Here is a 15,830-nt window from a genome sequence, read left to right on the forward strand (position 1 = left end):
AATGATAATGATACAGAATGTTTTACATACTGCATGTCTCAGATTACTGGTCAGGTAACACAAGAATGGGCAGCAAATGCAGACAGAAAGACAGAGCTGCATTTGTGCAAGCAATAGTCATAAATGGTTGTGTAATCACAGTGCACTACTGAAATTATTACATGTACAAACAACTGTCATATATTTTGTTAGTACTGTGGATGATGTATCAATTGGCTGTATGCACAATGATTTTAGTTCTCTGCTGCAAAGCTGCTTGTGTGGCAAAGAGGGATAAGACACCTTTATTGTGTTTTGAAGGTCCATTGGAGTGAAAGTTCAAATCCGGACCTATATAAAAAATATTTCATGATTACCAACAGAAATTTTATAGTGTTGCTTATTTAATAAAACTCTTTTCCTTGTTTCACTTAATTTTACCTTTTTGTGTTTTTCTTTTTTTTTAATACCACAGTTAGCATAGTGCATGGCTTACTGCAAACAAGGGAAACAGAGAAACACAATGAATGTCAAGTTTAGCTGTGTTTATCTTGTTTGCAGTACTCTTAGCAGTGGGCAAGCCTGGACTAGTGGCCCACAAAGGAAGCAGACAGAACACCTGCAGAAATGGGGTGCACACTTTGCACGATAGCAAGCTTCCCCAAAATCTGCAACCATTGAACACCTGTAAACAGGAACCAGTCAACAGTGTAAAACTGATACATTATATTAATTCTGTTGGGCACTGAACAAACATGTTAAGCATCATTTAGTGCCGCTAATGCACAGAACTTAAGAATGACTAGGGAATTATGCAACTGTCATTTAAGTATTCCTGTGGCAGAAGGTGTAGGTGTAGGACTGTAACACAGATGGTCCTGGGTTCTAATACAGGATGTGCCACATATTTTTACTGTTGTGACAGTTTACTTAATAGTACTGAACACAAAAATATACAAGAGTTATTTTGGCATTCTTGTGGCAACAGGTGTAAGTGTAGGGCTGCCATACATGTGGTCCTGGGTTCTAACAGAGGAAATTCCAGACATTTCTACTGTTATTCCATTTCACATTATAGTCAATCTCACTTATAACACTTTAGACATAATCATACATAATGCAATTCATATGAATTACGTGTATGAAGGATAAGACACCCTCACTGTATTTTGAAGATTCAGATGTATAACTGAGGTATACTGTCTGCTATATTTCTGTACATATAAGTCTGCTATCTGGACTTGGATGGCCTTCACACTTAAATAAGGCACATACAGAAATGAATCTATATATAAGGATCTTGTCAGGTCACATACATACATGGTTAACACCTCAAACTGTCATCTGTATTTATGAATGATTCATGACTATGTCTGAGAAGCACTTCTTCTATGGCAAAAATGAGAAATCACTTCTGTGGATGAAAATGTTTTGTCCCTTATGCATAGGTTTAGCACTTCTTCTGTGGCAAAAATGGGAAATCACTTCTATGGATGAAAATGTTTTGTCACTTATGCATAGGTTTGAATTCCACATTGTAAAACTAAATTTTATCAGTGTATAAACCAAACCAAAAATGTGTCACTTTATGAAATTTATGGCCTCAGCGCATATCTACAAAGTTAAATCACCTAACAGTTCCATGAGCAGGCACCCATCAAACTAATGTCAATGTCAAATTAACCTTCCAATTTAAAAAATGATTTCCCACCTGCATGGCACTGCTTAGCATCATGCAAATGTGGTTGGCATCTTTGTACAAGTTTGAACACCACCAATAAATGTGATAACAGGAAATGGAGGAAAATCGTTATTTGCCATTGCTGTACTTTAGTTGCCCAATTTAGCATACATAGGTGCGGTATTCAGGAGTCCAGAATATTTATTGGACTCTTGGTAAAGCATCACAGCCAAAGACTTCTGCAGAGAGACTATTCTGGCTCCCAGTACAAGTGTGAGGTTTGGAGTAGTTTGGCCAAGGCTGTATCCAGTGCGACTGGCATCTCACTCACTGGTAAACAGTGTAGGCAGCACTTCAGTGACCTACAAGGGTACAAGAGGAATACACTCATCCAGTGGTTTGATGAGTTTCAAACTAGTGACATCCCACAGTTGTGTATGTATGCTAATAAAGAGAATTTATAATAGAGAAACTGGTATGCATAATGCTCTTCCATCCTTTTCTTTTCGTTTCACTGCTAATGTAGAAATCCAGTTGAATAGGCAGGGTCATCCTAATCATCTGAAGAGACTGAGGGAAGCAAGTGGTATGTATGCAGCACAAGAGAAGTATTATTGTAGCATTAAAAGTTAATGCTAGATTGTTTTCTATACAGTAGTAACAAAGTGAGCATGCATATCCTAACTGTAAAAGCAAGTAATCATGCATGAGTCTGTAGCACATACCATGTGTAGGAGTCAAGTGTAAGACTGTAATCAGAGGTTGTGGGTTCAAATACCCCAAGTAACAACAATACAATACTGCATTTCTTTAATATTATTACATAAATTAAACTATATACAATTGGCATAAATGACCTGCTGTTAACTGTAATCTGCATACTTGGACAAAGCATATGTGCAATATATGCACATTGCAAGAATTGCTTTGATCCAATCCATAACAGTTTTTAGGATGTATACTTAAATATAATAGCTCAGATAAAATAGTTTATAATTGTGATACTGCATTGCATGTCATATATGGCGGTAATAGTTTTATCTCTTTTTTTTCTATTATGTGTTGTCAAAATGTCTCTATATCAGCCATCAGTAACATCATCAAATGCTTCACAGCATAGTGAGGTAGACCAATCCTGCTTAAACACGCTGTGCTATGTCAGCAGACAGTTACACATGGTGAATGTAGCATTTCATTGCATTCTCACTAGTTATTTAAAAGTATTACATACATCTGGATTCAAACCCTATATCCTCTAGGCTCAAAAATAAATGTGTCAATGCCTGCTGCCACAGAGTCAGCTAAAAAGTAGGTGTGTTTCCTACACTCAATACTAACTTTCCTAATTTTAGCAATGAGCCTCGCGTTGCTGTAATTGCAGGGAATTCCAGTTTGCAGAAGGCCAAATTGAAGACATGTTTTTGCATTTATTTGTAGACTGTGTGGATTTGGCACCAGCCACTTGTCTGTGTTAGCCCCTCCTGTAGTATGTTGTCATCACTCAATGATTGCACCCAATATGCAAGAATCGGCAAACTTACTAAGCCAAAGGCCATATACTTTAGCCTGAACTGTCAAGAAATAGATTCTAAACAGTAAAGTACCAAGCACAGATTCCTTGGGGTACGTCAGTGGTGACAGCTCTACTGGTAGAGGTTGATTCACCAACTTTCACAGTATGTGTTCTGTCAATGGGCCAGTTGGTTGACCATCATGTGATGTAAGGGCTAATTTCCAGCTGGCAGAGTTTCTCAATGATACCTGAGTGTGAGAGTGTGCCAAAACCCTAGGCCAGATCAAGATAGGCAGTATGCACTATCTCACCTTCATCCAGACCCATCACACAGAATCAGTAGGGTGTGACAACATCATAGATCACCTATAATGTGACGCAACACATACACCCTCCTGACAAAGTTGGATACACACTTCAACACAACCTCCACACAGATTATGTTCCCATAGAAGTGTGTGTATCGACATGCATTCATCTGAATTAGGGGAGGACAGCACCTGATGCATACATGTATAGACATCTCCCGATTCATCTCATCTGTGAGGTAGACCAACATGTCATCATGGGCCATTTTTAAATAGACACTAGTAATATCCTGGCTGTGTGCAACAGACCTATGTGAGTTGTTAATGCTATACCCATGTCTGTTACATCTATTAGATGTCCTCAAAGAGGTAACTTAGGGTATGGATGACAACAGCACTATCATCCTGTGGAAACTGACCAGGCCAAGGCATTTGATGGAAATCCACACTGAGGTATTCACTCAACACTGTCAGATGTGGCCAGAAACACCTATATCACCAAGTGGGTAGATCACTGGATCACACACATGGCATCTACATATTTTGAAGTGTTTGAAGTGATCTATATCGTGTGTCCACTGATCAGGTCTGTACATCAGGGCTATCTGCTAGGCCGTTTCCTGTCCATTATTTAAGTCACAGACATCACAAATGGCATACACACCCTGTGTGCAAACAGCTGTCTGTTGGACTGCAGGCTGTGGGCAATCATTGACTTCAGACAGTATTTTATTTTATTTTATTTATTTTACATTTGTTGACCGGGCTAGTCTGGCTGGATACATGTCCATTTTCAGCAGAGGCCCGAGGAGAAAAGCTCCACTAAATACTAAGTACATTACAAAATATTACAAATGTTTATAAGTAACAAATTAGAAAATCATAACATCACACAGAATGCAAGATAGATTCAGGAGAAGCACATTTCGATGAGCAGTTAATACCATATTAGCAATTTTACATAGAATGTACCTAGGTCGATTAGTACTGTAAAAGGAGAAGAAATAAGACAGATACTAATAGGAAGAGTGAAGGAGAGATGTAGTATGAGAAAGAAAAGGTTAGCCTGGTGTACTGCAGGAACAAAGCCAATGATTTAGGTAGTACAGTTTAATTTTCTGTTTGAATTGAGGCAGGGATGTAGTCAAAGTTATGTCACAAGGTAAGAGCTTCCAGCATTTACCTATAGTGTTAGTGAAAAGAGAACAACCTGCTGTGTTGTTTGCCTTTATTGATTTAGTCATAAGTTTACTAGAGGAGCGAGTTCAGATTATTATACGGGATTAGGAGTTGAGAGAGTATAGGGGTGTTGTCAGGTAGGTGTAATATGTTGTGAGCTATAGTGAGTTGAGGAATTTTTAGGTAGTTTTGAAATTCGAGCCAGCCAAGTTGCTTTAGATTTATACAGTGGTGAGTCCTAAAGGGGTTACTAGTGGCTAAACGTGCTATGTTATTATAGCAAGTTTCAAGTTTGTTAAGATTGTTTTTCTTGAGGTTGGTATAAATGGGAGAAGCATATAGGAGAGTAGATAGGAGATGGGTTTGAGCACATTTGGTTCTTGTTGCTGGGGTTAGAAAAGGTTTAATACGATATAGGGATCCAATTTTTTGTTAACAACCTTGATGGTGTTGTTTATGTGCTGATCGAAGGAAAGATGATTGTCAATGGTTATTCCAAGAAGTTTAGTAGTTGGATCAGGCGAGATGATAGTGCCATTATTAGAAGAAATGGTAAAGTTTAAAGGGGGGGACCGAGAGGTGGGGGAGAAGAGGAGGAGTTTAGTTTTTTTTGCATTTAGTAGGAGAAACCGTTTAGAAAACCAAGTTTCTACTTTGTTAAAGGTATTTTGTGTTAAGGAGGTCAGTTCAGCAGAAGAAGGTGCGGAGCAGATAAGAGTAGAATCATCTGCATATTGTATGCAGGTAGCTTGTGGTATAGCAGTCTGAAGATCGTTTATAAAGAGGGTGAACAGAAGTGGACCTAGAAACAACTGAGGTATAGCCAGGAGACAATCAGAAAAGCAGGTGAGACTATAGGAGCAGCGAGTGTCAATAGGGAAGGGGTAAGATAGGAACCAGATACCAGAGGGGATAGGAGAAAGGTAAGGAGGAGTATGACAGAAAAGAGTACTGAGGATTTAGGAGGAGATGAGTGAGGTGTAATGGAAGAGAGTAGGGCAGGTTACTGGAGAGATATCAGCACAGGTGGTAAGGAGAATAGGCAGTCGGTAAGGAAGAAAATGGAGGTAGAGGGATGGAAAACCAAATTAGCAGAGTAGACTGAGGAGGGCTAATCAGGGGAAATAGGAGGAAGCAAAGAAGAAAGAGAGAGTAGAGCGCCACCTAGTGGCTGGTATAGGTAAATGAGAGGAGAATGGGGAAAATACAAACAGGACAAGGGAATGAAAAAAAGAAAGAAAAATGAGGGCAGGAAAAGGTGAGAGTGAGGGGGGTTTTGGGGGATAAGAGAGGAGAGGTACTGGCTGCTAGGCACACAAACGCAGGCAGAGTAATGGACTCTGAAGGTGGACCTATACAGAGGCTAAAGAGGCAGAAAGCGAAGCCCAAGACCTACTTTCAGTTCCTTGACTGTAGATCAATATGGGAGGTAGGCAGATTTTCAGTCACTGTAGTCAGGGCCAGGATGATCCAACAGCAGTAGGGCTTAAAGCTGGACAAGATTCAGTAGGGATGGTGCTATTAACTTCTAGGGGGAGAGAAGAATAACAGTCTTAGCATAGATGTTAAATTGAACAGGTACAAAACACAGCCAAATTGGTAAGGATTAACAAAGGTACAACAGCAATATTATCAGCAGTCTAACAGTAAAATTATCTAGCAATCTAACCCTGTTGAAACAGCTTGTCTAAAACTAACCCTGATAACATTAAGAGCGGGAAAATACATAAAAACTATCAATAGTGAGCTAGAAATAAATCAAGCAAAATGTATACCTGGATCTACTTGATAGACTCTAAACAATAGATATTATGAGTAGCAACAGTCATGTGACCAGCTGGTAACTCACCAGAGTAATATATTATATGCAAGTCATTGCGGGGATATAGGGAGGTTAAACTATTTGTAAAGCTAAATTAAAAGTATGTAGTTGGACTTACTAACAGTAGAGTAAGTGATACAGCTATTAGGGTACTATGTAAGAGTGCATGAGCAGAGAATCCAAGGTACTGATTCAAGCGTTGCAGAGGTTCTATCAGAGATGAACCGAAGAGTACATCCCTTATCTACTGCAGCGCTCACTCGCAAGGAGTGTAGGCGTTTAGGTACAGCTAGGCTTAAGCGAGCCTAGTATGCAAAAATGGGTAAATGGTTACTAAAGATTGCTGCCACAGCCATGACAACACATGAGATGAAATAATAACATAGGGGGATTTGTTACATTATGAAAACAAATGCACAACCTAAGGATAAAATAGACATCACACTCCATAAGTAGACCAGATGGTATGTGACCTTTGTCCTTGGGCAGATGGTATGTGGAATGTCCACCAGCATGTGGCCACAGTGCTGACTACTCCCTTGTATGTAACACAAACTACTGAGTTTGTGAAGGACATCCACATCAAAGGCCATAATACCTCCATAGTTCACAGCCTTCCTCAGACCAATAAGTGAGTACAATACACCCTTCTTCATGTACCTCCCTACGCATTTTCCAGTGATGTGTAAGTGTACTACCTTTGCCACAGTGAGCTGCCACACATCTTGTTGGCCATACCTAAGTATTCTTTTTATTGCATATACATTACTGACTGATGGTAAGGAACACCCATCAAGGTTTTACACAAGATGCATGTGTGATACCTGTTCTGGTGATGCACACAGTACATACATAACTGTCTGATAACATTTATGGCATGGGTAACATTTGTGACAGTGTGCATTGTGATCTGCCATGCACACCAGTCAAATAGCCTGTAGTGATCATAATGTCACATACAGGTATAGCAGTGTCCATCATATCACATCCAGCAAATATTACAGTGTCAGGACAGTGTACTTGCTTACCCTCATAGGTTGCTGACATGTCATAGTAGTTGTACAAGTGTGTTCATGCAGAACCAGGTATTATCACTCAAAATCACATACGTTGCATCAGAGACATGGGCTTAATGGTGGTATTATTCTGATATTGGCCATGATTGTGAGAGCTTCTTTTACTGTTGTCCATGAGCCTGTAATTGTGTCCCACTTGTTGGAGACCACTACTGACATTACACTCATAGTCAGGCAAATCAGCTTGCACAGCTTCACAATATGCACCCAACCCTGATTGTATATAACATCCCTGATGGATGTCCTCTCCATTGTTCATGTCAGGATGCTTATCTCACAAAACAATTTCTCCATTGTTATGTCACCTTGTCTGACAGTCACATAGCTTGCATTTTTACTGTGCACTCCATACTCTATGTTGATATGTGATTAATGTTCATGCTACAACTGTCTTCCATTTACATGCCCTTATCTGATGTACATTACAATGTTTCACCTGTCCTCTTTCCTTGTGTTCATTCCTACAATTCATGTGTGCCCCTATTCATTACACACCCTTCTCCTGACTGTTTATTTTAAATGGCAGTCCATCTACCCTTACAGATCATTTACACAACTTTTGTACAGAACACCTGGAGCAGGATTTCACAATACTCTGCACCATATGCACTGTACTGTACTGTGTTTGCACCATATCCATTGCTATATGTTAAACTCTGGTAATCATTGTGGCTTTCCACACAATTCCGCTAACTCAGTTTGCTCTATTGTAAACAAGTTCACTATCTGTGTTGCTTTATATGGTTTCCTGGCCAGCAACACTGTTCATATTTAAACACAGTGCATGAATATGTAATCACCACTGCTGTTCACAATTGTTCATAGGTTCATAGGTTCATAGGTTCATACTAGGCTATCTGCCCAAGGGCATTTATAAGCCTAGCCCATAGTTATGTGGCTTTCGCCACCCCTTTAGTTTGAATAAAAACTATGCCTATCATTTTTCTGTGCCTCTGTCAAGCAGTGACACTGAAGTAATCCCTGGGGTATATCTGCGATCTCCCATCCATTGGTCAAGATTCCTCTTGAACAAGGCCAGCGAGGTGCTCTGCCTCACATGTACCGGGATTTTGTTCCACAGCATAGGGAGTCTCTGGGTGATGAATCTGTCCCTCCAGCACGTTCTATTTATAACCGTGTCAAGGTTTAAGTCTCCCGCCCTTGTGGTTCTGAGGGATCTAGATTTTTTGAGGTGAAGCATATTCATCAAATCTGGGTTTGACATGGCCTTATATGTCAGGCACAGGTCACCTCTGAGCAAGCGGTATGAGACTGAATAAAGCTGGAGTTCTTTCAGTCGGGCAGCATAAGAGATATTTTTGAGACCCTTTATCCTTTTGGTGAGGAACTTTTGGGGCCTTTCAGGCTGCATCAGGTGTCTGGTCAGATACATTCCGAACGGGGCATTGTACTCAATCATAGGTCTAATGAGTGATGAGTACAGGGGGACGATGACCTCCCTTGATCTAGATGTGAATCCCTTCATGATCAGGTGGGCGATATAGAAGGTTTTCCTAACTACTTTAGCAACATGAGTGTCAAACGAAAGACTACTGTCAACTTGGGTCCCCAGATCCCTGATGACTTTTTCTGTGCTCAGTGGATTGTCACCTATATGGTAGCTAGGGGTAACCTTGTTTTTCCCGAAGGGTATGACTATGCATTTTTTGGCGTTTAACTTCAGGCCATGGCTCTGGCACCAGTTATCCGTTTCTGTGAGGCCCTTCTGGAGGATATCTGTGTCAGATGTGTTTTCGACTATGGCGCCCAGTTTGCAGTCATCTGCAAACTTTGTCAGCCATAACCCTCCTGTGTTTGCTTGTACTTCAGAAAATAGATGCCGAACAAGAGTGGACCCAGGACTGAGCCCTGTGGGACACCACTTGTGACAGGCTTTGAGTCTGACATGGCTCCAGCAACTCTGACCCTGTGGGTTCTGTCGCTTAGCCAGTTTGCAACCCATCTTGTGATGTATGGGTTTACATTCAAGCTGATGAGTTTTTCGATGATACCTGAGTGGGGTATTGTGTCGAAGGCCTTTGCCAGGTCGAGGTAGGCTGTATGGACTGCCTTTCCCTCATCAATGGCCTTGGTGACTGTCTCGAAAAAGTCAACCAGGTTTAAGAGGCAGGATCTGCCTTTGACAAAGCCAAACTGGGTTGGATCCAAAGTCTGCAAGTTCCCTATGTCTTTATTTATGAGTTCCATTATGATCCTCTCCATGGCTTTGCAGATAAGGCTTGTCAAGCTAATGGGGCGGTAATTTCCAGGGTCTGTGGAGGCACCGCCCTTATGAAGTGGGACCACAGTCGCCGTGCGCCACTCCTTGGGTACGTATCCTGAGGTGAGGCTAAGATTAAACAGCTGTCATAACTGTGGGTTTAATTCCTCGTTGAGTTCATGAAGCACACAGCCGGGGACACCATCCGTCCCATGGATGCTGTGTTTTTGCCTTAGTGAGGGCAGTTCTCACCTGGGCTTTGGAGATGTTTGGGGCTACAATCCTCTGGAATAGATATCTCTCCTTTGGGGAGGGGAGAAGTTTGCACTGAACCTGTCAGCCAGTATGTTAGCAATGTGTGTAGGTTCAGTAATTTTCACATCATTTTGAACTAATTCTGAGCATATCTGGGAGTTTCCTCCTAGGTTTCTAACATAGCTAAAGAAGGCCTTATGATTGTCTTTAGAGTCCTTGGCGATTTTTCTCTCAAAATTTGCCTTTGATGATTTTATGAGAGCTCTTAGTTTTTTACTTATAATGATCAAAGGTGTCTTACCTTTCAAGGATTTTGCTCTATCTTGTAGTAGCTTCCTTCTTTTGTTGTAGAGCTTGTTTATGGCTGGGGTCCACCAGACTGGACGCTTGCCTTTGGCAAACATGTAAACTCTGTGTAGGCTTTTTGCAAAGCCTACACAGACTTTTCTAAATCCCAGGGAATATAGAAAGAGTCATGCTAAAAAGTTACTATTCCCATCTTTCATCTGTAACAGCATTTTTGTTAAGTATCTAGTTCCAGCTTTTGTGTTACATGCAAAAACTAATGTTTGGGAGGTTGATCTTTTATATAGTTCTTTCTTGTCATATCCATTAGAGCCTATGTCACATCTTATAAAACATTTTGTTTTAATGAAAGCCCTCATTAAAAAAAAAACAAAAAACAAATACACCTCCAGTATACCCAAAACCTATTAACTTAATACTAACACACAAAACTATGTACATCTTCAAATATTGACGTTTTACCCTCCTAATAGGAACAATAAGTCAAAGTCAAAGTAACTTTATTGTCATTCAGACCATACACAGAAATGCACACCTGAGCAAAATTGTATTCCTCCAGTCTTAATGTGCAACAAAAATACAGAAACAAATACATATATTTAACAACAGTTACAACACAGTGTCTGAGCCAATTGAGACATAGAATGCACCAGGCCTCCTCAACCATGTCTGACTCCGTCTCCGAACTCCAGCCAACTTCTCAAGTCCAGCCCGGTATCACATATAATTCCCCTCCACAAAGGCGGACCCTCCACAGAACTAACCAATTACCGCCCCATAGCTATTCTCTCTCCACTCTCCAAAATACTAGAGAGATGCATACACTCTCGGGTCTCAGACTACCTCCTTACTAACAACCTCCTTTCCAATACTCAGCATGGTTTCGGACCAAACCATAGCACCACCACTGCCTATCCACTATCCTTCAGCATAAAAACAATGGCTGTCTCTCCTCTGCTACTTTCCTAGATCTATCTAAAGCATTTGACATGGTCCCACACAAACAACTTATCTCTGTCCTCAATAACCTATCCTTCTCACAATCAGTCACCAACTGGTTTCAGAGTTACCTGTCTGACAGCCAACAATCCGTTGTATGGCAGAATGACATATCTCCCCAACTACCTGTCTCCATAGGGGTTCCCCAAGGATCCATCCTTGGACCCCTACTCTTCTCTGTTTTCACCAATAATCTAGCCTCTGCCAGCAAACATGGCACACTCATACAATATGCAGATGACTCATCCATCATTCCCTACCCAAACTGCAAAAAGTTACACAGGAAGCCTTTTCCTCTGTTGAAACAGAAAGTTCACACCGGGGATCACACCAACAGCACTACTAGATAGGGGCCAAGGGTACTAGCTACTAGTACAAGGGTCTAGGGAATTACTAAAGGGGTGGTGAATACCGCACAATGTGGCTGGGCTAATATATGCCTTCAGACATATAGCCCAGTACCAACCTATGAACCCATGAAACTTGGATATCCGATGCCCAATTAATACTCAACCCAAACAAAACTAAACTGCTCATCTTCCAACCCACCAAACATACTCAAAACAACTCTCACTTTAACATCACAGCAAAAGACAACGGCACTATATACCCAACTGAACACACCAAATTGCTAGGAGTGGAAATAGACAATAAACTAAAATTTGACATTCGCATATCCATGACCATAAAAAAAGTCCACAAAAAATTAGGAACGCTATACCGAAATAAGCAACTTCTCACCAAAGCAGCAAAGTTTTCAGTAGTAAATTCCCACCTTATCTCCACCCTACTTTATGCCTCTCCAGTATATACCAACCTAAGGCAATGCAATCTAAACAAGCTAGAGAACTGCTACAACAAAATCGCCAAATTCACCACAGGGGCATCCTTCCGTAGTCACCACTGTCTCTCATTTGCTGAACTGTGCTGGCTTGAACTCCCTCACCTCCTTCAATGATATCAACTCTCACTCGCTCACAAATTATTAAACCATCCACTAAATGTCCCATCCCTCCAGAATCTACTCCAACCCTATTGCACCACCAGACCACTAAGATCTAGCAACAAAAATCACTTGCAGATCACTAAAGCCAATAACTCTTGCACCATAGCCAAATTATGGAACTCCTTCCCACCCACAATTACCTCCATACCTCCATACCATCATGCACCCACTTCAACACTTTACTAAAAGTGCACCTAAAACATGCCGGCTATGCCCTTGCAACTCCCACTCTAATATCACCCACCCCATCCAACCACTACCTTTCTTTCCACTCCACTAACTACCTTGACTATAGCAAGTTCAGATGCTCATAAGCCAGTACTTATTATACAGCAGGAACTTCTTCTTGTAACATTTGTTAATGTCTGTTATGTACTTCATAGATAAAGATTCTAGTTGTCTACTGATGTACTATGTTCTTCATCTGTAAATATGTTGTAAGTAATTGCTATGTAAATTATTAATCGCTAAGTAATCCAATGTAACCACTGTCTGTTTATTTTAACTGTGGAGCTTTTCTCCCCGGGCCTTCGCTGAAAATGGACCTACGTCACTCCCGGTCAACAGATATAACTAAATAAATAAATAAGTAAATAAATAAATAAATAAATAAATAAATACCTCACACACAGTGAAACTAGCTAGCAAATTATATGGAGACAATAAAAGTGCTATAAATAACTCAGAAATAAGCTGTAAGACTTGCAGGCTCTATTTCTGCTAAAGCTCATTTCTTACATAGGAAAGTGCCACTTAAGTACTAAGATCTAAGGCAAAACTGAAAACTATAACAATATTCTCCACAATAAAGAAGGATAAAGGAAAAATGAATTGTTTAATTAAACAGTAATTGACATCTGATTGTAGTAAATATCCTTAAATGTAAGTAAGTCATAAAGTCTATTTTATTTTTCTCATACAAAAAAATACTTTATTTGTTAATAAAATATATCACCCAAAGATGTATATCAGCAATAAGTCTACATCTGAGGAATGGAAGGGCACACGTGTTTTGGCTTTACATTTGACTAATTGAAGATACATACATTAAAATACTTTACTAAATTGTTTACTGGAATGTTTTTCTATCCACATGTATGTACATATTCATGCATTTTTTAGACTTCAATATTTAAGTAAGGCCTGCTTGCTAAAGGTTCTTATTTTTAGAGATGACAGGACAAGGTAATGCATTTGCGTGAAGTCACATAGCATACGACCAGACTATATGAAATTTAAGTCTTGACATCATTACTGGACTTTATAAGCTGATTTGTAGCACATGATCCTAACCTCTAAGGAAAGTTGTTATCCCAGTCTTTTGTCAAATGTTAAAGCATGAATATGAACATGAATGAAGAAGTTGTCTGTAGAAGAGTATAAACATACCTGGCATTTGGCATTCCCAAGCGGCTGGTGTAATACTTTATACGCAGTACTTTGATATTACTTTCCCTTCCTAGAAACAAACCAAGAGATGTTTTTTTTTATTTCAGAACCCAAAGGGGCAATATAATGACTTACATCATTTGAATACTATTGTTTACCTAAACCTCTAACAGAAAGGTAGATGAGATAATTGTAATATAGCACTAAATTTTTTAAGGTTTACTGACAGCACATAGTAACCATATATCAATGCACCTCGTGAGTGCTAAGACAATATCAATAAATGTCTAAAAAGACACAGGACATAGGTTAGTACCTTAAAGTAATAGGATAAATACATACACAACCCTGCTAAAGCCACTCTTGTTTGTTTCTGCAGGCTTGCGGCTGCCCTTTGGCAATGAGAATGAGGAATACAATGATACGGATGATAAGGAGAACATGGACCAAGACTCAGAGGAGAGATGCTGCCAGTGCCCAAAGACACAGGCACAGCTGGACATGGAAGCCGAAGAACTTTCTTTCCAAAAGAAGTTTGAAAATTTCCTCCATAATTCAATTTTCATACCAAGGTGTTTGGGGCATTTACTTTTTCTTGTCTTTACTATGCTTTAATAGAGAGAGAGTTGAGGTTACCAATTCACATATAACTGTTTGCAAGTTTAGGTACTTATGTGTTATCGCAACCAGATTCCACACTCAGTACCTGAAATAGTAATAGTACCAGGTGGTATCTGAAAATGTATGTGTGTTAACTATAATCCATTTCAAAGTGCGTTCTGTAAATGTTTTTAGCCCAACTGCTTTGAGTACTGGTTGATGACACCCTCATATAGTTTTGCTGTGGTGTGAAGGTCTTTGGAGACATTTCTCACCTGCTTTCTTAAACAATTCCACAGCAAGCCAAAAACTGCATGGGAGAAATGTCTGAAACAGGAGACCACTTTTTAAAGAATGCCGTTATAAAACTTAATGAGAGCAAATACACGTTTGCATTGACATAAAAATCATAAAGGATATGAAATTGGGACCTGACACATTTGTCATTACTGTGGTGACTGATGTCCTTAATTGTTTGGACCACAAATGCAGTTTTTAGGTGTCACAGTATCTATAGACTAGGAAAGGTAGACTTCATGTAGAACTGTGCACGCTTGACAGGCATGCTTAGGCTGACTCAATTCAACACCAGTGTTCGGAAGTAACGAGGCAGGAGTTTCTACAAACATGTAAAATCCTGTCTAACTGATGTCATGGAGTAAAAACAGTTGTTGGTTCAAACAGGTACCATAGATTAATGAGTACAAGTCAGTATGGTGTCATGACACTCATGGTTCCATCATTGTCCGGCCAACTACCCTCAACAGAAACAGAAAAGCTAGCTATAGTTAGCAGGCAGAAAGCTGGAAAGGTATAAAGTTATAGTGAAGAGTGTTAGATTGTCATCCTTACAAACTTTGACTACATTTATTGCCATGAGTATGGCTTCCAAAAGAGCTGTTTCTCCTCCTCCGAATTTGGTTGCGATAATACGTAAGTACCCAAGTTTACATGATAAAGGGCTACTGCACCGCACTGCTTTAAAGAGCCATTGCTAACAAATGTTAATTTTGTTAGCTGTCATACAAAGCAGACTGAACTGCTATGTAACAGAGTTTCATTACATTACCTTACCATTGAAAACATGAACTACTGTTTACCTTGTTTAATAATTTGGGGCACTGATCTCACCAACCTAAAATATTATTACCCATAAACAGCAAGAAAAACATGCACTAAATTATCTTCCCACCTGATAGTAAAGTGTACGATTGTTGATTAGTAAAATGTATCACTCTTATGCCATTTTAGAAAAATATCACAGCAAATGCAAGAAAAACAATTTCTTTTTGTATTCTGGGTATGAAAGCACTTTGTGACACATTTCTTTTTTTGCTTCCCTTCATCATCTGGACACTCATCCCAGTGTCTCACTTCCATTGTTGGGTCTACCAGCTACTCCAGTTCTCCCCTGGGATATCACTAATATTTGCCAAGGCCAGTGGAGATCCTAAGCTTGTCCAGGGGATTGTCCTGGAAATGAGTTAGCTGTTTTT

General features: G+C 39.9%; 1 protein-coding gene across 1 annotated transcript in view; it reads left to right on the forward strand.

Moving 5' to 3' along the window:
- The window catches only part of INSRR (insulin receptor related receptor), a 467,004-nt gene that overhangs the window by 259,483 nt on the left and 191,691 nt on the right, over positions 1-15,830 (forward strand). The window contains exon 10 of the mRNA XM_044079802.1: positions 14,114-14,306. Coding sequence (XP_043935737.1) covers positions 14,114-14,306 — 193 coding nt within the window. The remainder of the gene's footprint in view (positions 1-14,113; positions 14,307-15,830) is intronic.

The sequence above is a fragment of the Protopterus annectens genome, chromosome 8.part0, assembly GCF_019279795.1.
Source record: "Protopterus annectens isolate FY-2018-M chromosome 8.part0, PAN1.0, whole genome shotgun sequence".
Lineage (NCBI taxonomy): Eukaryota > Metazoa > Chordata > Ceratodontiformes > Protopteridae > Protopterus > Protopterus annectens.